General features: G+C 40.5%; 1 protein-coding gene across 2 annotated transcripts in view; it reads left to right on the top strand.

Moving 5' to 3' along the window:
• The window catches only part of bcam (basal cell adhesion molecule (Lutheran blood group)), a 193,960-nt gene that overhangs the window by 101,308 nt on the left and 66,986 nt on the right, over positions 1–25,666 (top strand). For both annotated transcript variants that reach the window (XM_062063945.1, XM_062063946.1), the window contains exon 2: positions 24,670–24,797. In XM_062063945.1, the coding sequence (XP_061919929.1) occupies positions 24,670–24,797 (128 nt within the window). The remainder of the gene's footprint in view (positions 1–24,669; positions 24,798–25,666) is intronic.

Genomic DNA, 25,666 nt, shown 5'->3' with positions numbered 1-25,666 from the left:
TTAAATTGAGTCAGTTTATCTTTAATGCTTCTAAAGGGCTTATTGGCATTTTTCCAAATATCATTCCATGATATGTCTCTTTCATCGAAAATGTTTAAGTCCATCATCCATTTCCGAACACATGCATCATTTGCATTTCTAGTGTGGTGTTCATTTATTATTCCATAAAATACTTTAATTAATTTCTTAATTGTATCTTGATTAAAAACATTTTCTTGAATAAAAAAGAAAGTAAAACAATATAAAAACAGTTACATAGAAACTAGTAATTAATGAAAATGAGTAAAATTAACTGTTAAAGGTTAGTACTATTAGTGGACCAGAAGCACGCACAATCATGTGTGCTTACGGACTGTATCCCTTGCAGACTGTATTGATATGTATTGATATATAATGTAGGAAGCAGAATATTAATAACAGAAAGAAACAACCCTTTTGTGTGAATGAGTGTAAATGGGGGAGGGAGGTTTTTTTGGGTTGGTGCACTAATTGTAAGTGTATCTTGTGTTTTTTATGTTGATTTAATTTAAAAAACAAAAAAAACCTGATACCGATAAAAAAAAAAACGATACCGATATTTTCCGATATTACATTTTAAAGCATTTATCAGCCGATATTATCGGACATCTCTACTCAACAGTGCCTCTGCTGGTCGCAGCCAAACAGTGCACTCCATGTTGCTTCTTCAAGGCAGACATTTTATTATTATCAAGGCATTACTATTCACCACACTACTTAGTCTGTTATTGTACTCAGCCCTAAGACGTATCACTTCGGCTTATCGTCGGATAATTGGGACATTTTGTCATCATTATCTGCGGAGCAAAAGAACTGTCTGGCCAGCTATCAATTACTGCAATTACTTTGTATGAACCGTCTGGCTGCAACATGCTGAGCATATTTTTGGAATATTAAGTTTTGTATTTTGCTGTAATTGTCTTGGGAATGGTGAAGTATTTTTTATTTTATTTTATTTTTTTCATCTTATTCACAACGCCCCGCATGTGTATTGATGCATATCATAACAGAGACTATGGCATCATGTGACTGGACAAGGTGTACTTCTTTCCATGCAAGGAGGAAAAACCAGCAACACACAAGACAGACACCTCAAAAGTAGCATGATTTTGCTTTACAAAAAAGGTTTTCCCCAAACCAGGTGGTAAGAATAATAATAATAATAGATTTTATTTGTAAAAAAAGCATTTTACATTGAGTAAACAACCTCAAAGTGCTACAGTGTATTAAATAAATAAAAAGATAATAAATAAAAAATAAAAATAAAAACTAGAACAGCCAAATAGTTAGAACTAGTATGCATATATCTTAAAAAAGGCTTTTTTAAAAAGAAGGGTTTTTAAGCCTTTTTTAAAATCATCCACAGTCTGTGGTGCCCTCAGGTGGTCAGGGAGAGCGTTCCACAGACTGGGAGCGGCGGAGCAGAAAGCCCGGTCTCCCATTGTTCGTAGCTTTGTCCTCGGAGGTTGGAAGAGGTTAGCCTGTCCGGAGCGGAGGTGTCGTTTTGAGGATTTGGGGGTAAGTAGTTTTTTGAGGTAGAGGGGGGCATTTCCATGGAGGCACTTGTGGGTTAGTAAGTAGACTTTGAATTCAATCCTGAGTGGAACAGGAATCCAGTGAAGGGATTTGAGAGTTGGTGTGATATGGTCATATTTCCGCACTCTCATCAGGATCCTAGCAGCACTGTTCTGTATGTATCGCAGCTTCTGGATGTTCTTGCCGGGGATCCCGACAAGAAGTGCGTTGCAGTAGTCTAGCCTGGAGGAGACAAAGCGGGGGGCGTTGTCTTACATCCGGGTCAATACAGTCATTTATGTGTATATTCTTCTTTTTGTACACTTCAGAATGTTGACAATGACCATATATGCCTATAAAGTCACAGACTTTTCAGACACCTCACATACTTCACAAAAAGGAAGTTGCAAAGTAAACTCCGGAAGTCAGAGTCAATCAAGCGCTGCAAAATCTGAAATCAAAGCAAGAATAAATATCTGAAGTCAAAGTCAAAAATACGTATTTTATAGGTTTGTATCAAGATATATAAATAGACTTAAATGAACACTTCCTAAAATAAACAAATTAATCTGAACAAGAGAGAGAAATTGGGATATGCCAAAACACAATGTTTCTATGTTCAAAAACATCTGAATTTATTTATAACTACAGTACAGGCCAAAAGTTTGGACACACCTTTTCATTTCAATGCGTTTTCTTTATTTTCATGACTATTTACATTGTAGATTGTCACTGAAGGCATCAAAACTTTGACACCTGTCAAGTGAACAACATTTCAGGTGACTGCCTTTTGAAGAGAATGCCAGGAGTGTGCAAAGCGGTAATCAGAGCAAAGGGTGGCTATTTTGAAGAAACTAGAATATAAAACATGTTTTCAGTTATTTCACCTTTTGTGTTAAGTGCAAAAGTCCACAGGTGTTCAATCATAGTTGTGATGCCTTCAGTGACAATCTACAATGTAAATAGTCATGAAACTAAAGAAAACGCATCGAATGAGAAGGTGTGTCCAAACGTTTGGCCTGTACTGTTATATCCGTTACATTTACTTAAGTAACTTCTTGGATTAATTGTACTTTTCCAAATAGTTTTAATCCGACATACTTTTTACTTTGACTATGTTTATGAAGAAGAAATGCTACTTGTACTGCGTTACACTGAGTTCTATTCCCATCCCTACATTTATTTTAAACTGTTGATTTATGCTCGCAAAGGCCTATTTTTTTGAGTCGTCAGAGACACTTCTTCCACCGGCTGCTGTCACGTGATTCTTTTTTGCCAATCCAACCTGACGTTTGACTTAATTTCACCAAGCAAACGGAGCCTGGCACTCACATGTCTCAAACTATCGGCGGCCCTATACACTGTAAAAAAAAATGACATTATTAATATTATAAATAAACTATGGCATTCGACAAAAGGCAGCATACTTCTTCAATCAATGTTTATCTTACAAACTAGGAAACAGAACATTTGTATCCTCAGGGCGTTCAATCGATCTTGGATTTGTCAGGGAAGACATTTCACCTCCTACCCAGGTAGGCTCCATCAGTTCATGGTCATTGACTTAAATTGGTCTAGACTAGATCTGACCAATCTAAGACTAAGACTAGATCTGACCAATCTAAGTATAAGACGAGATCTTACCGATCTAAGTCTATGATCATGAACTGATGAAGCCTACTTGGATGAGAGGCGAAACGTCTTCTAAGACAAACCGAAAAGTCCAATTGGGATCGATTGAACGCCCTGAAAATACAATGACCTGTATGAAAGAGAATATCCATAGAAACATTTATATCATACGCTGTCATCTGTCTCAGTCAAATTGTTCACATTTCAGCCTACAAGAATTCCACTTCCAACGAGAGAAAACATGTTGCGGGAAGTTGTGAATGTTTTTTTTTTACATTTTAACTGTGCACATGCTAACATTAGCCCTGTTTTAACATCATAAAATAGTGTAAAATGTGCATATTTTGTGGTACGTAGTGCAGTCCCTTTCTCTCTCACACACTACAACCGTAGTTGCTGTGTGTAAGTACCGTTAAAAAATAGCTACTAAATAAATCAGAAGTTACCCAGTTCTTGTTGTTTTTTCACTGAATACTTATTTTTTATCATTTGGATGACTACTTTGGACTTTTACTTGAGGGATATTACTAAGGTAATAGTACTCTTACTTTAGCACACCTTTTGGCTACTCTACCCACCAATCTAAGTCTAAGACGAGATCTGAACGATCTAAGTCTATGATCATGAACTGATGAAGCCTACTTGGATGAGATACGAAAAGTCCAATCAACAATCATCGATTGAACGCCCTGAAAATACAATGACCTGTATGAAAGAGAACGTCCATAGAAACAATTATATCATACGCTGTCATCTGTCTCAGTCCAATTGTTCACATTTCAGCCTACAAGAATTCCACTTCCAACGAGAGAAAACATGTTGCGGGAAGTTGTGAATACTTTTTTATGTTTTAACTGTGCACATGCTAACATTAGCCCTGTTTTAACATCATAAAATAGTGTAAAATGTGCATAATTTGTGGTACATAGTGCAGTCCCTTTCTCTCTCACACACTACGACCGTAGTTGCTGTGTGTAAGTACCGTTAAAAAATAGCTACTAAATAAATCAGAAGTTACCCAGTTCTTGTTGTTTTTTCACTGAATACTTATTTTTTATCATTTGGATGACTACTTTTGACTTTTACTTGAGGGATATTACTAAGGTAGTAGTACTCTTGAGTACAACTTTTGGCTACTCCCCACCTCTAAGGGTAACCGGTGTGGCTGGACCATGTGGGGATATTACTAAAGTAGTAGTACTCTTACTTGAATACAACTTTTTGTCATGATCCGTGGTCCGGCTCATGTTTTGTGTTTGTTTTGGACTCTTTTAGTTCCTGTTTGTGCACCTCCTGAGTTTAGTCACCATGGTTACTTATGATTTTCACCTGCCTCTGTTGTTCGGGACACACCTGTTTGTAATCAAGAGACACTATTTAAGCCTGCCTTTGTTGATCACTCGTCCTGGCTTCTTTATTTGCGTCTCTCTACTGTTACGTTAGTTTTGCCTGTCTCCCTAGCCTGTGCTAAGTTGTAGCCTTAGTTTCAGGTGCGATCGGCACCTTGTTCCGTCGGTTTGTTTTTGTTTTGTGCCTCTTTGAGTGTTATTTTTACTATTAAATCATGTTCCTACCTGCAAGTCCTGTCCGGAGTCGTCCGCTTGCATCCTGGGAGAACAAACCCCGCATCACCATGCGACGCGGTCGTAACACTTTTGGCTACTCTACCCACCTCTGAGTGTAACCGGTGTGGCTGGACCATGTGTGTGTCAGTAAACCTCACCCCCTGGCGACCTCAAGAACGGTGCCGGCTATCGGGTTGATAGGTGGGGCTTTTAGCTCAGGAGCTATCAGGCTCGTCTCTCATGACGGCAACCCAGGTTCGAGTCCCGTACGTAACAGAAAGTAGAGACTGAACCACGCAGGGCTCATATCCTTACCGAGACCGGGCAAGATGTGGTTGGAGAGCTGTAACACATATCTACCCCACTTGTCTCTGACACTTCTTAAAGCTTTCCTGTGAGAGCTTCCTGTTTGGTTTTTACAGTAACTCTCCCCCCCACACGGTTATGTTCCTCTGGGTACCACGCTTGCCTTTCACACTCGCCCTCGCTATTTGACGTTCATTGTTGGCTTGTGTGTGTTGCAGCAGCTGCCTTGCACCTGTTCTGGTCCCATCAGCTCACCGTTGACAGACTTTATGGCCCTGACCCCATTCTTTGCCCCCCACCCCCACACACACACTAACCCACTACTGTACTGTGCATCAGATGCACAGCCAAGTGTCACCTAAAGTCACCCATCTCGCTTATGACTCAACCCGTGATCCAAGTAATAATTACACTACACTTCCTTTGTTTATTGTCTTCTTTCCGGTGCCTTTCAGCAACGGGGCTCTCGTTTGTTTCGCAGAACGACGCTCGTTTATCACATTACGTTTCCTGCAGAGTCATCCTGTGTTGCAGGACTGAGCCAAGCGACTGTAAAAAGCTTCTTCTTTTTTTTGTGGATGCCGTTCAGAACATTAGCCAGCCGTTATTCTGTATTATCACGGTAGTAATAGTGTCTCAACCCCCCCAGGATGAGTGTACAAAGATTTTGTAATGATGCTAATAGCAGCCATGGCATGCTGGAAGAGAAGCCAAATGGATCAGTCAAGGTCACTCTTAGATGAAATGATTAAGCTTAAACCAACAGACTTTAATTGCCAATGGTATCCAACTGTGATACTTCATTTTTTTGTGTTTTATTTGGTGCATTTTTCAGGCTCTAGAAACACTCCGTGGAAACGCTCCCCACCCACACTGCTTGGTGCCTCGTGGCTTACATTACCATAGAAACTGATTAGATGAGCATATTAACTAATTAGATTCAGTGTTTCCCATAAACTGCCAAGATACCTGTGGCGGTGGGGGCGTGGCTATGGGCGTGGTCACCATGAAATCATCGAGTAATTTGCATAATTTACTACAATGATTTGATTTTCTCTAAAAAGGCTCAAAAAATGTATGCTTACTAATTAATAATAACAGTTTTGTTTTAAACGTCCATCCATCCATCCATTTTACAATATAATTACAACACTTTATGTACATATTTATATACAGATTTGAACAATAAGTTATTCACTGAAATATATTTATTAATTGTGGTTCTTACAAAAAATGTATCTTATAAAATATAAAAGCTAAAATCTCTCTTAAAGCTCTGCCCCTTTTAATTAGTGCATACTAAATAATTTAACTTTAGCTTACTACTACCACCATATTATTTACCAGCAACATAAAGTGAAACAGAGGCAGAGGTGTCCTGCCACAGTCAGTAACAAATAAACAGAAAACAGTAGTGGTGGTAGATAGACACAGAGCTTCATCAAACATCTGGGGCCGTACTTATCAAGCTTCTTAGAGTGCCATTTTACACTTAAGTCCTGAGAATTTGCGAAATTTAGTCCTACTCTCAAACTTAAGAATAAAAGCTTTTTATCAACGTTCTTAAGTCTAAGAATCACTCCTACTCTCCACGATATTTAAGAGACCTTCAGAGGTGTCTTAAGTGGTTAGGAGTTGCCAGCAGGGGATGGCACTGAGGCGAGAGAGACGTGCGCCAACGTTCAGGGAATGGAACAATGTTTTTTTGTTTTTTTGATGACGAGCAGCTGATCAAACGGTATCGTTTAGACAGAGCGGATATTATTTTTGTCACAGATTTAATACTTTTCGATTCCTTGTTGATTTCTGCATGTGGCCGCAGTGGGCTAGTATATATAGAGCCACCCACACCAGTTTCAAATTAGTTGCCTAATTAATGAATTGGAAAGAAAATGTTATGACAGTAGCGTATGTGTGTGGCCGTGAGGTGAGTGACGTCAGTGAGTGTGTGGGCGATAGAAGAGAGGGAGCGGTAGCGTGAGTGCCGGCGGGGACTAGTTTGTTTTGTATTATTTTGTAGTTTATTGTCAAAATATACACTCCCATTGTCCACTTAAATATTTCCAAGATATTTCTTTATTCTTAGACAACAGATTCCCTTCCGTGATTGGTCATTTCTATGGACACAGAAATTACGTCACCTAAAATTGCGTTTACGGCACATAGTAATGTCGTAATTCAGCTCTGAGTGTGACACTTAAGATTCAGTCCTACACTTCGCTGAAAGTGTGAGTAAGACGCTTGATAAGTAACTTTTAAGTGCAGCTTTCAGCGAATAATTTATTTACTCTTAAGTCAACTCTTAGCAGACTTCTTAGGAGTAATTCTAAGAAGCTTGATAAGTACGGCCCCTGGTCCACTGAACAAGGAGCTCCAAAAATCTTGAACTTTAGACTGCCATCGGTTTTACGCCCTACACTTAACCATGTGTTTCCTACTGCCTGCAGACTTTGCACCCTTTGTTATATACACATGTTGTGTTTCTAATATAAATACACTTAATAAAGTCAAATACAAATAAGGCAACAAGAGAAGTATCCTACACTTCTCTTTTGTAAAGTAAGTATGAACAGCCTATATGGGCATCTACATCAACTATATGATTTGCCTGTGAAGCTGGAGAGGACAAAAAAAAAAAAAAAAATAAATAAATATTTTTTATTTTTTTATTTGTGGCGGACGTAATTCTTTCGTGGCGGGCCGCCACAAATAAATGAATGTGTGGGAAACCCTGAAATTACCATAGTAACTAATTAAATGACCATAGTAACTCATTAGTTTACCATAGTAACTCATTAGATGACCATAGTAACTAGTATATCATGCAAAAGCGCAGATTCCAACCATTGAAATACTTTGTATTGTTCAAGTCTTACGGTCAGTAGAAAACATGACTGCACATCATAATGGCAGCTACACTTTCCATCTTAAAGATCTAAAAAAATGATTTCGGAATGTCCGGCGGGCCAGATTGAAAAGCTCAACGGGCCGCATGTGGCCCCCGGGCCTTAGTTTGCCCAGGTTTGCTTTAAAAGTTGCTTACCTTTTTTTTGTCTGACAGTTATGAATCCTCCAATTAAGAATTAAGGCTTTCTCCCTTAATGGGTTTCATTGCAGTTGTTTTACAAACCCCGTTTCCGTATGAGTTGGGAAATTGTGTTCGATGTAAATATAAACGGAATACAATGATTTGCAAGTCATTGTATTCCGTTTATATCTACATCGAACACAATTTCCCAACTCATATGGAAACAGGGTTTGTAGTTGACCTTCTTTCAGGTGACTTTTGAGGTTGATTCTTGTTCCTGTTTGCTTTGCCAACAGTCCAAACACACACAAACACACAATAATCCGGCTAACATTGTTTTGGACCACACATACTCTGGGATAGCGGTACCCACGCACACAAACACACCAGGACTACGATGCACCACTCTGGCTGACATCTAACAGCCGAGGCACTGTTTGGGTTAGCGAGGAGACTGCAAGCCCTTTCTTTTTGTCTCACTTGTCCACTGGCCTGCACACTGAACGAAGGGTATTAAACAATGCTCTTTGAGAAGAAAAGTGGTTTGATGTCCGGAATATGACAGGAGGTGAAAGGGAGAGAAAAGAGCCTCTCTTTTAGTAATGATGCGCATCTGTGCAGCAGAGAATATTTTTTTATTTTTTAAACTACATAAAAGACAGCCAGAGCATTGAAGATGTCTGTGCATTAACTTTTCAGGAGATGTGGGACTGATACGGGTCTCTGGGTCCTCTCCACTCTGCCATGATGCTTTGAGTATCTCACACACACATTCTTGTATTTGTTACCTTCTCGAGACCTCTGAAAAATGCCTACCTCTTTAGGACCACCCTTTCTAGATATATAAAGATTTTTATTTACAACATTAATCATATATACATACTATGCAAATACAAAAAAGGTAAGCTTTTATTCATTTTTTAATTGTTTGTTTGTAATTGTTTTTTAATCTTCATTATTTACTTCAAGTTATTACAGTATCTCTATATAAATATTTATTTTACTTTTTAAAATTAATTTTGGCCAAAGGGGGCGCATTTCAATTCCTTACACACACTTGCTATTACATATGTTGGCCAGAGGGGGAGCACTTCAAATTTTTACACACACTTGTTATTTCATATGTTGACCAGAGGGGGAGGACTTTTAAAACCGACACACAGTCAATTTGAAAAATTACTCTTTTTTGGGACCACCCTAATTCTGATAAATTTCACCACCGGGGGTGCAAATGAGACATTCTCTATTAGATGCAATGGCTATTCCGTATTGGGACCATGATTTCGGTACTTTTCCTTGTTGATGTCTCAAGAAGAGTAGAAATACAAGAACACACACACACACATTTTTTAATTTCTTACTTTCTTGAGACCTCCGAAAAATGCCTACCTCTTTAGGACCATCCTTTCTAGATATACACAGATTTGTATTTACGACATTAATAATATATACTCTAGAATCCAATGGACCATGATTTCGGTAATTTTCCTTGTTGATGTCTCAAGAAGAGTAGAAATACAAGAACACACACACACACACACATTTTTGTATTTCTTACCTTCTTAAGACCTCCGAAAAATGCCTACCTCTTTAGGACCACCCTTTCTAGATACATACAGATTTGTATTTACATCATTAATGATACATACATACTTTGCAAATACAAAAAAGGTAAGCTCTTAGTTAATTTTTTTTTTGGGAATTTTTTCTTTGTAATTGTTTACTTCAAGTTATTACAGTATATCTCTATATACATATTTATTTTACTTTTTTAAATTAATTTTGGCCAAAGGGGGTGCATTTCAATTCCTTACACACACTTGCTATTACATATGTTGGCCAGAGGGGGAGCACTTCAAATTTTTACACACACTTGTTATTTCATATGTTGACCAGAGGGGGAGCACTTTTAAAACCGACACACAGTCAATTTGAAAAAAATCCCTCCTTTTTGGGACCACCCTAAGATAGATTTCACCACCGGGGGTGCAAATGAGACATTCTCTATTAGATGCACTGGTTTTTCCGTATTAGGACCATGATTTCGGTACTTTTCCTTGTTGATGTCTCAAGAGGGGTAAAAATACAAGAACCCACACACACACACACATTTTTGTATTTCTTACCTTCTTGAGACCTCTGAAAAATGCCTACCTCTTTAGGACCACCCTTTCTAGATATATAAAGATGTGTATTTACAACATTAATAATATATACATACTATGCAAATACAAAAAAGGTAAGCTCTTATTTTTTTTGTTGTTGTTGAATTTTTTATTTGTAATTGTTTTTTAATTTTCATTATTTACTTCAAGTTATTACAGTATATCTCTGTATAAATATTTATTTTACTTTTTTAAATTAATTTTGGCCAAAGGGGGCGCATTTCAATTCCTTACACACACTTGTTATTACATATGTTGGCCAGAGGGGGAGCACTTCAAATTTTTTACACACACTTGTTATTTCGTATGTTGACCAGAGGGGGAGCACTTTTAAAACCGAGACACAGTCAATTTGAAAAATCACTCTTTTTTCGGAACCCCCTAATTTATATAGATTTCACCACCAGGGGTGCAAATGAGACATTCTCTATTAGATGCAATGGTTTTTCCGTATCGGGACCATGATTTCGGTACTTTTCCTTGTTGATGTCTCAAGAAGGGTAGAAATACAAGAACACACACACAGGCAAATAGTCTAATAGGGTAAAAGGAGCTCATCCTAGCATTTTTCTTTGTGCGGGCCAACCAAAATGGCCTCACAATATAGGTTTGAAGCACACACACACACACACACACACATACAGTGGGGCAAAAAAGTATTTAGTCAGCCACCCATTGACAATCAATGGGTGGCTGACTAAATACTTTTTTGCCCCACTGTATACTGTACTTAACCGTAGCAGCTCATAAATATAACATCCATTATAGATCAACTGTAGGTGTGTCTGTGATGTGCACCACAGTATGACCGTCTCTTTTCCATCTGTCTCGCTACCCGGTCATGCACCCCATCTCTCTCTCACACACACAAACACACACTTTCCCTCTCTCCAAATCGGATTATCGGGCCTGCATCAGCTAACGAGACCCCCTTGGTGCAAGCCCATCCTTCAACCCCCCCCCCCCGATCCGAACATTTCACTCGCATTTGGCTCTAGGCTCATAGTGGACAAAAAGGACTGCCTAATTATGCTCTAATTGCCCAGCTCTGTCTGTCCAGCTGCCTGGTGTACCAAACTGATTGATTGATCACTGCTGGATCAAATATTTCGAATTTGTACCTTCGTGCGTGGGTGAACATGTTCATCCAAACTCTTAGTACCGTATTTTTCAGAGTATAAGTCGCACCGGCCGAAAATGCATCATAAAGAAGGAAAAAAACATATATAAGTCGCACTTTTAAGTAAGTCGCACTTTTATAAGTCGCAATTTTTATAAGTCGCATTTTTTGGGGAAATTTATTTGGTAAAAGCCAACACCAAGAATAGACATTTGAAAGGCAATTTAAAATAAATAAAGAATAGTGAACAACAGGCTGAATAAGTGTACGTTATATGAGGCATAAATAACCAACTGAGAACGTGCCTGGTATGTTAACGTAACATATTATGGTAAGAGTCATTCAAATAACTATAACATATAGAACATGCTATACGTTTACCAAACAATCTGTCACTCCTAATCGCTAAATCCCATGAAATCTTATACGTCTAGTCTCTTACGTGAATGAGCGAAATAATATTATTTGATATTTTACACTAATGTGTTAATAATTTCACACATAAGTCGCTCCTGAGTATAAGTCGCACCCCCGGCCAAACTATGAAAAAAAACTGCGACTTATAGTCCGAAAAATACGGTAGTCTCTTTCCGTTTGAATGTTAGACCATCACGAGATGACGGTGTGACTGTATTGATGTGGGCTGGTCTCCTAAAGCTTTAGTAAAACTTGATAATATTCCTATTCTGTCTTGATGGTCCTTCTTACTCAGCATATATGTCATCGAAAGAATTTGGGATTGACCAGTGACTTTAATTCCCTGAGAGGTAGACTGGTCAGACGCAACACCATCCTCACCTATGGTCATGAGCTTTGGGTTATGACCGAAAAGACAAGATCACGGGTACAAGCGGCCGGAATGAGAAGTACCGTATTTTTCGGAGTATAAGTCGCTCCGGAGTATAAGTCGCACCGGCCGAAAATGCATAATAAAGAAGGAAAAAAACATATATAAGTCACACTGGAGTATAAATCGCATTTTTTGGGGAAATGTATTTGATAAAAGCCAACACCAAGAATAGACATTTGAAAGGCAATTTAAAATAAATAAAGAATAGTGAACAACAGGCTGAATAAGTGTACGTTATATGAGGCATAAATAACCAACTGAGAATGTTAACGTAACATATTATGGTAAGAGTCATTCAAATAACTATAACATATAGAACATGCTATACGTTTACCAAACAATCTGTCTTTCCTAATCGCTAAATCCCATGAAATCTTATACGTCTAGTCCAGTGGTTCTTAACCTTGTTGGAGATACCGAACCCCACCAGTTTCATATTCTCATTCACCGAACCCGAACTGTAATCATACAATTATGTTATTATATTAAAGAAATACTAATAAAGATATATTTTACAAATGGAAAGTTACAGGAATGTACACATAATCCAATGTTTACATCTCATTGTGCAACATGTGAATGTTTTAGTGGGAACAAAATGCAATATCTGAAAGGGGTACACATTATTTCCCCACCCAGACATAATACTAGTACACAACTCATAAAAAACAATATGTTATAGTCATTGTAAGTGGGCCAAAACACTTATATTAGAAAATAATGTCATGGAAATGACTGCTGTCATTTGATTACAACAATAAAACATTGAACTTGTTATTTAGTCAGGTTTGGGTCAGGTGTGCTGCTGGTGTGACCACAGTGCATGTGCACGTCTGACGTCGCTCACATGTGCGCCACCGAATGCTCAAGGAGTTTTTGCGTTTGCTCACACATATGGAAAATTAGAGGGAACATTGTTTGGGGGTATCCATAATACGCCGACATGGAAAAAATTTTATTTACACGATGAGTCGGGCGTGTCTTGACCTCCGCGGCGGAGACTCTGCCGAACCCCTGAGGCCGACTCACCTAACCCCTAGGGTTCGATCGAACCCGGGTTAAGAACCACTGGTCTACTCTCTTACGTGAATGAGCTAAATAATATTATTTGACATTTTACGGTAATGTGTTAATAATTTCACACATGAGTCGCTCCTGAGTATAAGTCGCACCCCCGGCCTGACTATGAAAAAAAACTGTGACTTATAGTCCGACAAATACGGTAAGTGTACTACAAAAATTGCACTTACAAAAAAAAAGAGCATTAATGTCAACTTGTATTATGAAATTGTATTTCCGGTATTAGAATATTACATCATTGTAATTTAAATGTAAAAAGAAAATAATCTCACTAAGTATACTTTGGTTCACAGCAACTTTTCCTAAAGGATGTACAAAACCCAAAACCAGCGAAGTCGGCACGTTGTGTGAATCGTAAATAAAAACACAACACAATGATTTGCAAATCCTTTTCAACCTATATTCAATTGAATAGACTGCGAAGACAAGATACTTAGCGTTCGAACTGGAAAACTTTTGTTATCTTTTTGCAAATATTAGCTCATTTGGAATTTGATGCCTGCGACATGTTTCAAAAAAAGCTGGTACAAGTGGCAAAAAAGACGTGAGCAAATTGTCGAACAGTTTAAGAACAACATTTCTCAACGAGCTATTGCAAGAAATTTAGAGATTTCCGTAATATCATCAAAAGGTTCAGAGAATCTGGAGAAATCACCGCACGTGAGCGATGACATTACGGACCTTCGATCCCTCAGGCAAAAAAAGCGACATCAGTGTGTAAAGGATATCACCACGTGGGCACAGGAACACTTCAGAAAACCACTGTCAGTAACTACAGTTGGTCGCTACATCTGTAAGTGCAAGTTAAAACTCTACTATGCAAAGTGAAAGCCGTTTATCAACAACACCCAGAAACGCCACCGGGTCTAAATGGACCGATGCAAAGTCCACTCTCGATGAGCTTCAAGCAGACCTGTGAAGTGAAAACCATTTCAGGTGACTACCTCTTGTAGCTCATTTTTGTTAAGTACATAACTCCACATGTGTTCATTCATAGTTTTGATGCCTTCAGTGACAATCTACAATGTAAATAGTCGTGAAAATAAAGAAAACGCATTGAATGAGAAGGTGTGTCCGAACTTTTGGCCTGTACTGTATATTAATATGATTGGATTTTACATTTAGACTCTGCTTGGGCTTTGATGTCAGACACTTTCAAATGCTAGAGGCAAATTTAGTTGTTTTTCAAAAGAACAAACAGACAGAGTAAGTGTGTTACATTCAGGCTTTTTCTACATGTGCCAGTGAGTCACTTGATCTAATATGTGTGTGTGTGTGTGTGTGTGTGTGTGTGTGTGTGTGTGTGTGTGTGTGTGTGTGTGTGTGTGTGTGTGTGTGTGTGTGTGTGTGTGTGTGTGTGTGTGTGTGTGTGTGTGTGTGTGTGTGTGTGTGTGTGTGTGTGTTCTGGCAATGCTTACTTAATGGGGATATCGCTCTGTTTACATAGCAGTGTTTCCCACACATTCATTTATTTGTGGCGGCCCGCCACGAAAGAATTACGTCCGCCACAAATAGATTTTTCGGCTTTTTTTTTGTTTGTTTTTTGTCCTGTCCAGCTTCTCAGGCAAATCATATAGTTGATGTAGATGCCCATATAGGCTGTTCACATTTACTTTACAAAAGAGAAGTGTAGGATACTTCTCTTGTTGCCTTATTTGTATTTGACCACTACTGTTTTCTGTTTATTTGTTACTGACTGTGGCAGGACACCTCTGCCTCTGTTTCACTTTATGTTGCTGGTAAATAATATGGTTGTAGTAGTAGGCTGAAGTTAAATGATTTAGTATGCACTAATTAAAGGGGCAGAGCTTTAAGAGACATTTTAGTTTTTATATTTTATAAGATATATTTTTTGTAAGAACCACAATTAATAAATATATTTCAGTGAATCACTTATTGTTCAAATCTGTATATAAATATGTACATAAAGTGTTGTAATTATATTGTAAAATGGATGGATGGACGTTTAAAACAAAACTGTTATTATTAATTAGTAAGTATACATTTTTTGAGCCTTTTTAGAGAAAATCATATCATTGTAGTAAATTATGCAAATTACTCGATGATGTCATGGTGGCCACGCGCCCACCGCCACAGGTATCTTGGCAGTTTATGGGAAACACTGCACAGTCACCTTTAGGGGACCTCTGACGGTATGGGGACAAAAAAAACAGGTCCCCTAACGGGAAACCTTTTTAAATGATAGTCAGATCCATTCTGAAGATGCCTAAGAGATTTTTAAGCTTTGGCCCATAAAACATGTTTACTGGTTAGTTTGAGTGTGAGACATTTGCACAGCAGCCCCCTCATCGGGCTGTATAATAAGCCTTCCTATAAGACAGACCTGGGCAAATTAAGGCCCGGGGGCCACATGCGGCCCGTTAAGCTTTTCCGTCTGGCCCGCCGGGCATTCCCAAATACTTTTTTTTATATCTTTAAGATGGAAAGTGTAGCTGCCATTATGATGTGCAGTGATGTTTTCTAATGACCGTGAGTCTTGAACTATACAAAGTATTTCTATGGTTGGAATCTGCGCTTTTGTATGATATTTTAGTGACTTGTGTTGTCCTGATACCAATATTATTTCGATATTTTTCGGTACTTTTCTAAATAAAGGGGACCAGAAAAAAATTGCATTATTGGCTCTATTTTAACAAAAAATCTTAGGGTACGGCGGTACTTTTACGGCGGTACTTTCCAGAGGCGGTATGGTACCGAATATGATTAATTAGTATCGCGGTACTATACTAATACCCGTATACCGTACAACCCTACTAATTACTTGTCATGTCTGTGTGATCATGTTTTGTTTTAGTCATGTTCAATTTTGTTTTTGGACTCTTTGTGCACTTTTGTTTGTTTTGTCATAGCAACCCATTAGTTTTCACCTGTCATGCCACGCACCTGTTTCACATTTTGAGTCACGCACCTGTTTCCACTGATCATGTCACTGCTATTTAAGCCTGTCTGTTTCTGTTGTTCGGCGTGGTGACATTATCTATCCATCCATGCTAGCCATGATATTCCTGTCTGCCATAGTTTTCATGCTGTTCCATGCCAAGTAAGTTTTTGTTTATTGTTCATAGTTTCTGCTTCCGTGCAAGTTTTGTTTCATTAGTCAAGTTTGTTCTCCGCCATTGTGCGCGGCTTTTGTTTGCTTCCTTTTTCTGTAGTTTGTTAGTGTTTTAATAAATCATGTACTTACATTCACGTCTTGCCCGCGCCAACTTTCCGTTGCATTCCGGGAAAACACAACCCATAGTCCCAGTCCTGACAGAACAAAAGGCGCGCACAATGGCGGAGAACAAACTTGACCCACTTTTATTCTTTGGCTTTTAACACTACGTGAGTTGTGTGGTCTTCTGTCCTCTGTTGTCCTGTGTGGTTAGGGTTAGGGTTATAAATTTTGATGTCTATTTTACTGTTTTAATTGGTTTTACCCTTTAAAATCGTTTTTAATCATATTTATTTTTTATATTGTCTCTGTATTGGTTTTCTATTCATTTATTATTTGTTTTTATTCAGTCATTGGTGTAGCATAATATGGTTTTTAATATTGTTTTTAATATAGTTTTTAATATTGCTTTTAATATTGTTTTTAACATGGCTGTGCAGCACTTTGGAAACATTCTTGTTGTGTAAATGTGCTATATAAATAAAGTGGATTGGATTGGATTGGGTTGACTAATGAAACAAAACTTGCACGGAAGCAGAAACTATGAACAATAAACAAAAACTTACTTGGCATGGAACAGCATGAAAACTATGGCAGACAGGAATATCATGGCTAGCATGGATGGATAGATAATGTCACCACGCCGAACAACAGAAACCGACAGGCTTAAATAGCAGTGACATGATCAGTGGAAACAGGTGCGTGACTCAAAACGTGAAACAGGTGCGTGACATGACAGGGGAAAACTAATGTGTTGCTATGGTGACAAAACAAACCAAAGTGCACAAAGAGTCCAAAAACAAAACCGAACATGACTAAAACAAAACATGATCACACAGACATGGCACTACTTTGGTAATCTATGTCACAGCAGGTCAGACGAGGCACCAAGCAGTGTGGGTGTGGCTTGATTGTAAAATATGTCGATTGAGAGGGGGTGTGACGTTCATATGTTCTCAATATTCAGGGTTTTATCGTTCATAGAAAAATGTAGAATTCCATTCTGTTTTTAAGGCGGTCTGTCATAACATGTTTAGTATTCAATCAGACTTTATTGTGAGGTTTTGTATTAGTTTTCCTAAAAAATAGATATACCGGCCCCCAGACACATTTTTATTCTCTAAATTTGGCCCCGAGTCAAAATAATTGCCCAGGCCTGCTATAAGAGGACATCTGTAGTGCTGTATTCCGAAAATCATGTCATATTTAATTTGAACTTTTTTTTTAAACTTTTTTTTTTAAATGGTCCTCAGTAGTCACGTACAAATTTGTGTGAATTATGCACAATTATTTAAATGTGGTCCGCATGAACCATATTAACTCTTTTTCCCCAGGGTCCCCAGTAAGAATGATCAGCACATTACTTCATCAATCCAGAGATTTAAAGGCCTACTGAAATGAATTTGTTTTATTTAAACGGGAATAGCAGATCCATTCTATGTGTCATACTTGATCATTTCGCGATATTGCCATATTTTTGCTGAAAGGATTTAGTAGAGAAAATCGACGATAAAGTTCGCAACTTTTGCTCGCTGATAAAAAAAAAAGCCTTGCCTGTAGCGGAAGTAGCGTGACGTCACAGGAGCTAGTATTCCTCACAATTCCCCGTTGTTTACAATGGAGCGAGAGATTCGGAGCGACAAAGCGACGATTACCCCATTAATTTGAGCGAGGATGAAAGATTTGTGGATGAGGAACGTGAGAGTGAAGGACTAGAGTGCAGTGCAGGACTTTCTTTTTTCGCTCTGACCGTAACTTAGGTACAAGCTGGCTCATTGGATTCCACACTCTCTCCTTTTTCTATTGTGGATCACGGATTTGTATTTCAAACCACCTCGGATACTATATCCTCTTGAAAATGAGAGTCGAGAACGCGAAATGGACATTTAAAGTGACTTTTATCTCCACGACACACTTAGCTACTGAGCTAACATGATAGCATCGTTCTCAAATGAAGATAGAAACAAAATAAATAAACCCCTGACTGGAAGGATAGACAGAAGATCAACAATACTATTAAACCATGTACATGTAACTACACGGTTAAAAATTCTCAGCCTGGTAAGGCTTAACAATGCTGTTGCTAACGACGCTAAGGCTAATTTAGCAACTTAGCAACCGGACCTCACAGAACTATGCTAAAAACATTAGCGCTCCACCTACGCCAGCCAGCCCTCATCTTCCCATCAACACCCGTGCTCACCTGCGTTCCAGCGATTGACGGCGCAACGAAGGACTTCATCCGTGGGTTTGGTGGCTAGCATCGGCTAGGCGTCTGCTAAGTAAGTAGTCCTTGTTGTGTTGCTGTAAGTATTGTACTTAGCCGCTAATACACCGATCGATCCCACCTACAACGTTCTTCTTTGCAGCCTCCATTGTTCATTAAACAAATTGCAAAATATTCACCAACACAGATGTCCAGAATACTGTGGAATTTTGTCGAAGAAAACAAGAGGTTTCTGTATCGGGTTCGATGGGGTCCAACCACTCCCGTGGATTTTGTGACATCACGCGCACAAATCATATCCAAAGGAGTTTTTCAACCGGAAGTGTGGCGGGAGTTTTAAAATTGCACTTTATAAGTTAGCCCGGCGGTATTGGCATGTGTTGCAATGTTAAGATTTCATCATTGATATATAAACTATCAGACTGCGTGGTCGCTAGTAGTGGCTTTCAGTAGGCCTTTAAAGACGTGTATGAGCTAACTGGGCAGTGGCCATTTGACCTCATCTTTTGTATGCCTCCACAACCTGTAGAAAGGGTGGTCCCCACAAGTGATGATCAAAAACTTGGTCCCCATTCCAAATGATAACCAGTATGTGTGTGTGTGTGTGTGTGTTTGCATGTGTGTGTGTGTTTTCCCAAGCATTACTTACTGTTGCGGGGGACTCTTAAATCCGTAGCAGTGGTGCCTTCGGTTCACTTGAACACTCTTGGACGTCTGTACGATGTTTGGCGGCGGATCAGATGAGCCTGACAATCTTGTCAGAAGAGAACCCGTCGTAAACTGGTAACATGAGGCTTAGTTTGTAGGCATAGAGATGGGCCGAGCCAACTGGGGAAAGAGAGCGAAAAGTAAATACATAACGTCTCGAATGACAACGGCGATTTGTTGATCAACAAAGGTAACAAGAAGTTAACCATGCTACTATTAATATCACACTGCAAAAACTGAAATCTAAGTAAGATTGAATATCTCAAATAAGGGTGATGTTTGCTTATTTATTGTCTGATAAGGTAATTCTTCTCACTAAGCAGATTTTATGTTAGAGGGTTTTACTTGTTTTAAGGGAAACTTCGGTTTTTTTCAACCTGGGCCCTGTTTTCATAATTTTTGGAATAATTTTGGTCCTAAATGATCTCAGTAAGATATTACAGCTTGTTGCTGAGATTTGATGAGCTATATTGAGTAAAACATGCTTGAAAGTATTTTTGTCAAAATGTCCAAAACACATCCAGCAATGGTGCACAGAAAGGTGGGGAAGAAGAGGGGAAAAGGCGGCCAAATTGGTGAAAAGTCCCAATTGTGTCCAAAATACCTCCCCGGGTTCCAATCCCACAAGTCCCGCCGCCGGCCGCACAAGTCCCGGGATGCAAAAAATGTCCGAAACGCACCCAGTAAAGTCCCACGGGAAGTGGGGGAGAAAAGTCAACAAAAGTCCCCAAAAATGTTCTAAATACCTACCCAGGTTCGAGTCCCACAAGTCCCGCCGGCGGCCGCGCAAGTCCCGAGATGCCCAAAATGTCCATAACACACCCAGCCGAGTCCCACGGGGAGGGGCGATAAAAGTTGGAAAAGTCGGCAAAAGTCTCAACAATTTTCAAAATACCTACCCAGGTTCGAGTCCCACATGGAGTGCCACAAGTCTTAAGACTTGTGGCACTCGAACCCGGGTGTGATTTTTCAACATTTTACCGACTTTTCTCACTTTTCTCCCCGCCTTCCCGTGGGACTTTGCTGGGCGCGTTTTGGACATTTTAGGCATCCCGGCCGGCGGCGGGACTTCCACTCAATTTGTGGAGGTCTTGCTCCTCCACAATTTGTGGAGGTCTTGCTCCTCCACAATTTGTGGATGTCTTGCTCCTCCACAATTTGTGGAGGTCTTGCTCCTCCACAATTTGTGGAGGTCTTGCTCCTCCACAATTTGTGGAGGTCTTGCTCCTCCACAATTTGTGGAGGTCTTGCTCCTCCGGGTTCTCTGGACCACCAATGACGGACATGACAGCCGTGTTCATCTTTGCGAACAATGATTTATTTTGCAATAAGTTGTGCTTTTCAGCCATGTTCAGGTTTCTCTCGCTCGTTCTCCACCATCAACAACCTCACAACACTCACAGCTGTGTCATCTACGCACCTGTCACTAATCTCGAAGCCGATCCATGACACACCCCGCTTCACTGCAGGTCCGCAGGCCACGCCCCCCCCCCCACAGAAAGTAACCACGGTTACAGAAGGATAGTGGAGCCAACAAGGGGAAAAGGATTGAAGAAAAGGGCAGAATTGATACAGAACGTGGTGACAATAGCACAGTAGTAGGTAAAGGTGCATCCATGTAAATGTCAGCACTTGACTCACCTTCGACCCCTGGCGGCTTTGTGAGTCATGCTCAATTGTTACGTCTGACCCGGGTGGAATGCGTCTCACATCTTTCCCCACTACGCCGTTCCCCTTTTAAACCTCCCTTCCTGGCGTCCTCATGACAAGGTGTCCATTCCCTCTCATCTTCCTCGTACTCTCTTATCCACTTTTTCATCTTTCCTTCCCGTTACGAGGCCGAGCCTCGTCAAATACGATCCCCGCCAGACGTGCGCACCCCTTTTCCCGCTCCTCTCGGCAGCTTTCTCGCAACGCATCAATTATTCAAGTGTGGATTTTGTAGCTGAGAAACTGACGACATTGTTCATGTATTATTTATAGATTGTTTTTTTGCTGGGTTATTCAACAGCTTTCTCTCCAGAATAAATGTGCATATTTCTTATACTTACATGATCTCGCAATAGAAAGTAAACTCGGATGTACAGTACAGGCCAAAAGTTCGGACACACCTTCTCAATTCAATGCGTTTTCTTTATTTTCATGACTATTTACATTGTAGATTGTCACTGAAGGCATCACAACTATGAATGAACACATGTGGAGTTATGTGCGTCACAAAAAAAGGGAGAAATAACTGAAAACATGTTTTATATTCTAGTTTAGCCACCCTTTGGTCTGATTACTGCTTTGCACACTCTTGGCATTCTCTCGATGGGCTTCAAGAGGTAGTCACCTGAAATGGTTTTCACTTCACAGGTCTGCTTGAAGCTCATCGAGAGTGGACTTTGCATCAGTCCATCTTAGATGAGGTCGGGCCCAGCCAAGCCGGTGGCGTTTCTGGGTGTTGTTGATAAATGGCTTTCATTTTGCATAGTAGAGTTTTAACTTGCACTTACAGGTGTAGCGACCAACTGTAGTTGCTGACAGTGGTTTTCTGAAGTGTTCCTGAGCCTATGTTGTGATATCCTTTACGCTTCATATTGCGCCACACAATTTTAATGGGAGACAGGTCTGGACTACAGGCAGGCCAGTCTAGTACCCGCACTCTTTTACTATGAAGACACGCTGTTGTAACACGTGGCTTGGCATTGTCTCGCTGAAATAAGCAGGGGCGTCAACGATAACGTTGCTTGGATGGCAACATATGTTGCTCCAAAACCTGTATGTACCTTTCAGCATTGATGGTGCTTTCACAGATGTGTAAGTTACCCATGCCTTGGGCACTAATACACCCCCATACCATCACACATGCTGGCTTTCCAACTTTGCACCTATAACAATCCGGATGGTTCTTTTCCTCTGTGTACGACATCCACAGTTTCCAAAAAACAATTTGAAATGTGGACTTGTCCGACCACAGAACACTTTTCCACTTTGCACCAGTCCATCTTAGATGAGGTCGGGCCCAGCCAAGCCGGCGGCGTTTCTGGGTGTTGTTGATAAATGGCTTTCACTTTGCATAGTAGAGTTTTAACTTGCACTTACAGATGTAGCGACCAACTGTAGTTGCTGACAGTGGTTTTCTGAAGTGTTCCTGAGCCTATGTGGTGATATCCTTTACACACCGTTGTCGCTTTTTGATGCAGAACCGCCTGAGGGATTGAAGGTCCGCAATGTCATCGCTTACGTGCGGTGATTTCTCCAGATTCTCTGAACCTTTTCATGATATCACGGACCTTAGATGGTGAAATCAAGTTGAAATAACTACAAACATGTTTTATATTCTAGTTTATTTCTCCGATCACTGCTTTGCACACTTTAGGCATTCTCTCGAATGAGCTTCAAGCGCACCTGTGAAGTGAACACCATCTCAGCTCATCGAGAGAATGCCAAGAGTGTGCGAAAAAGTAATCCGAGCAAAGGGTGGCTATTTTGAAGAAACTAGAATATAAAACATGTTTTCAGTTATTTCACCTTTTTTTGTTGAGTACATAACTACACATGTGTTCATTCATAGTTTTGATGCCTTCAGTGACAATCTACAATGTAAATAGTCATGAAAATAAAGATTGAATGAGAAGGTGTGTCCAAAGTTTTGGCCTGTGCTGTACATTAAAGTAATCAGTGTAAGTTTAACGAAGTAGGGAAGGGATTCATATGGCCCCATCCCTGGGTGGATCTCGTGCGAGAGGTAGAGTCATGCTGAAAATGATGGAAAGCGCTACTCTACATAGCAACTGGTCTAAGTTGGTATTGCCACAAAAGATATCCAACACTCTACTGCCATCCGGTGGCTAAAGTGGGTAATGCACCCCCCCCCCCCCCCCCCCGCCCCCCCAATTTGTCACGTTTCATGTGTCTGCAACAAATGACACCACATGAATCTCCTTACCGCACATATGTCAGAGTCAAGGCCCGCGGGCCATATCCGGCCCGCGAGAAGGTTTTTTACGGCCCTTGGGATGATCTTGATTTATTATTAGAACCGGCCCGCAGACCGCAGATCTTTTTTTTTTTTTTTTTTTTTTTTTTTTTTTTAGACCGCAGATCTTTTACACGCACCAAGCGGATGCCGGTCCAAGGTTCCGAAAGGGGGCGAGCGGCCCGCCGGGACGCGCCTGCCGGCCGAAGGGCTGCAGCCCGGCCGTCAGTCGCGGAGCCCGCCGTGCCACGCGCGCCAAGGGGGCGGGCCGAAACCCGGCCCCGAGGCCCTGAGACTTCTGCTTTGTTTCCCCAAACCGCGCGTCACCGCCGGGCCCGCACCACCGTCGGGCTGCAGCCCGAGCGTCGGTGGCGGAACCCGTCATGTGCCGCGCGCAGCCAAGCGGAGCGGGGGGGTCAAGCGGGCCGAAACCCGCAGGCCACCCCCTCACCACGAGGCCCTGAGACTTCTGCGTTTGACCCCTACGCGCGGCCCGTCGGGACGCGCCCGCCGTCAAGCCACGAGGGCCAGCCGTCGGGTCGCGGAGCCCGCCGTGCCACGCGCGCCAAGGGGCGGGCCGAAACCAGCGGGGGGTTTCGGGCACCCAACTCGCCTCCCTCCCACGGAGGGAGGAGGGGGGTTTAATGTGAACATTACTGTGCAATCACATATTTAGAGTTTTTACTCAATTCAAGTTTAAAAGTTAAAGTTTAATATTTGTTTTCACTGCATGTTACTTCTCCTTAAACAAAGTGTTGTTTTTGATTTATAGATTTTTGCACTTTATTTTATTGTATTTCAATTTAATTATATTTTAAAAATATTTCAGTTGAGTGGATGATAGAAAATTGCTATTATTGTTTTTTTCTTTGAAGTAAATTTAGCCCACTTTTGCTAAAATAGAAAATATAGGCTACTGATGGTGCCTTGAATACCGGTTTCTTTCATTTAATGTTCATGTTATGGGGATTTTTATATAAAGGAAATTTGTCTTTTGTGTCTGTTGAAAATTAAAGATTACTGACAGAGCCATAAGAAAATATTGCTTTATTTATCTGATCATATTGGAATATATTTGTTAGGTTTTCAGTAGGTTCAATTAGGTTCACTAGACTATATGCGTCATTTAAAAATTTTTCAATGAACATTCGAACAGTCCGGCCCTCGGCTTGTAGCTAAATTTTTTATTTGGCCCTCCGTCCATTTGACTTTGACACCCCTGCCTTACCGCTTACTGGCTTTTGTGTTGTACTGTACAAGTGACCACCCATCCTTAATTGTATCGCATCATGTCTTGTTGTGTTTTGTCTCCGCAGTTTGCCGTGCGTCCGTGAGCGTGAACGTGGCCCCGAAAGTGGAAGTGCTGAAAGACGAGACCGCCAAGCTGCCCTGCACGCACACTGCGCCGCAGTCCTCCAGCAACACCGTGGTGGAGTGGCAGATCGTGAGTAGCGAGTGGGCGTGTCGCCGGGGCTCAAACATCTTGGGCTGAAACACGGAGCAAAAATGGCAGAAAGTTTGAAGAGGTTGTTGGAAAATGGTGGAACCCAATCTTTTTAACCACTGACTTCAGTCGTCTTTTGGTGTTCAAATTCGACTAAACTATAAATTACTACAATTGAGATACTGTAGGAAAACATTTAAGACTCAAGATCAAAGTAAAAGTTATGTCATTTTTTTACATTTTAAGTGGGACTTCCAAATGTTGCATTGTTGGATAGTCGTGTTGGATTGAATTGAATAACAGCATTGCTGTCCGATAATATTGGGCTGCTGATATTATCGGCCGATAAATGCTTTAAAATGTAATATCGGGAATTATCGGTTTCAAAAAGTAAAATGTATGACTTTTTTAAAACGCCGCTTTGTACACGGACGTAGGGAGAAGTACAGAGCGCCAATAAACCTTAAAGGCACTGCCTTTGCGTGCCGGCCCAGTCACATAATATCTACGGCTTTTCACACACACAAGTGAATGCAACTCATATTTGGTCAACAGCCATACAGGTCACACTGAGGGTAGACGTGTAAACAACTTTAACACTGTTACAAATATGCGCCACACTGTGAACCCACACCAAACAAGAATGACAAACACATTTCGGGAGAACATCCGCACCGTAACACAACAGAACAAATACCCAGAACCCCTTGCAGCACTAACTCTTCCGGGACGCTACAATATACACCCCCCGCTAGTCCCCCACCTCAAAACCGCCCCACCCAATCCCGCCCACCTCAACTTCCTCATGCTCTATCAAGGAGAGCATGTCCCAAAGCTGATGTTTTGAGGCATGTTAAATAAAATAATGC

This window comes from Entelurus aequoreus, linkage group LG11 (assembly GCF_033978785.1).
Source record: "Entelurus aequoreus isolate RoL-2023_Sb linkage group LG11, RoL_Eaeq_v1.1, whole genome shotgun sequence".
NCBI lineage: Eukaryota > Metazoa > Chordata > Actinopteri > Syngnathiformes > Syngnathidae > Entelurus > Entelurus aequoreus.
This window is presented reverse-complemented; position numbering and strand designations above follow the sequence as displayed.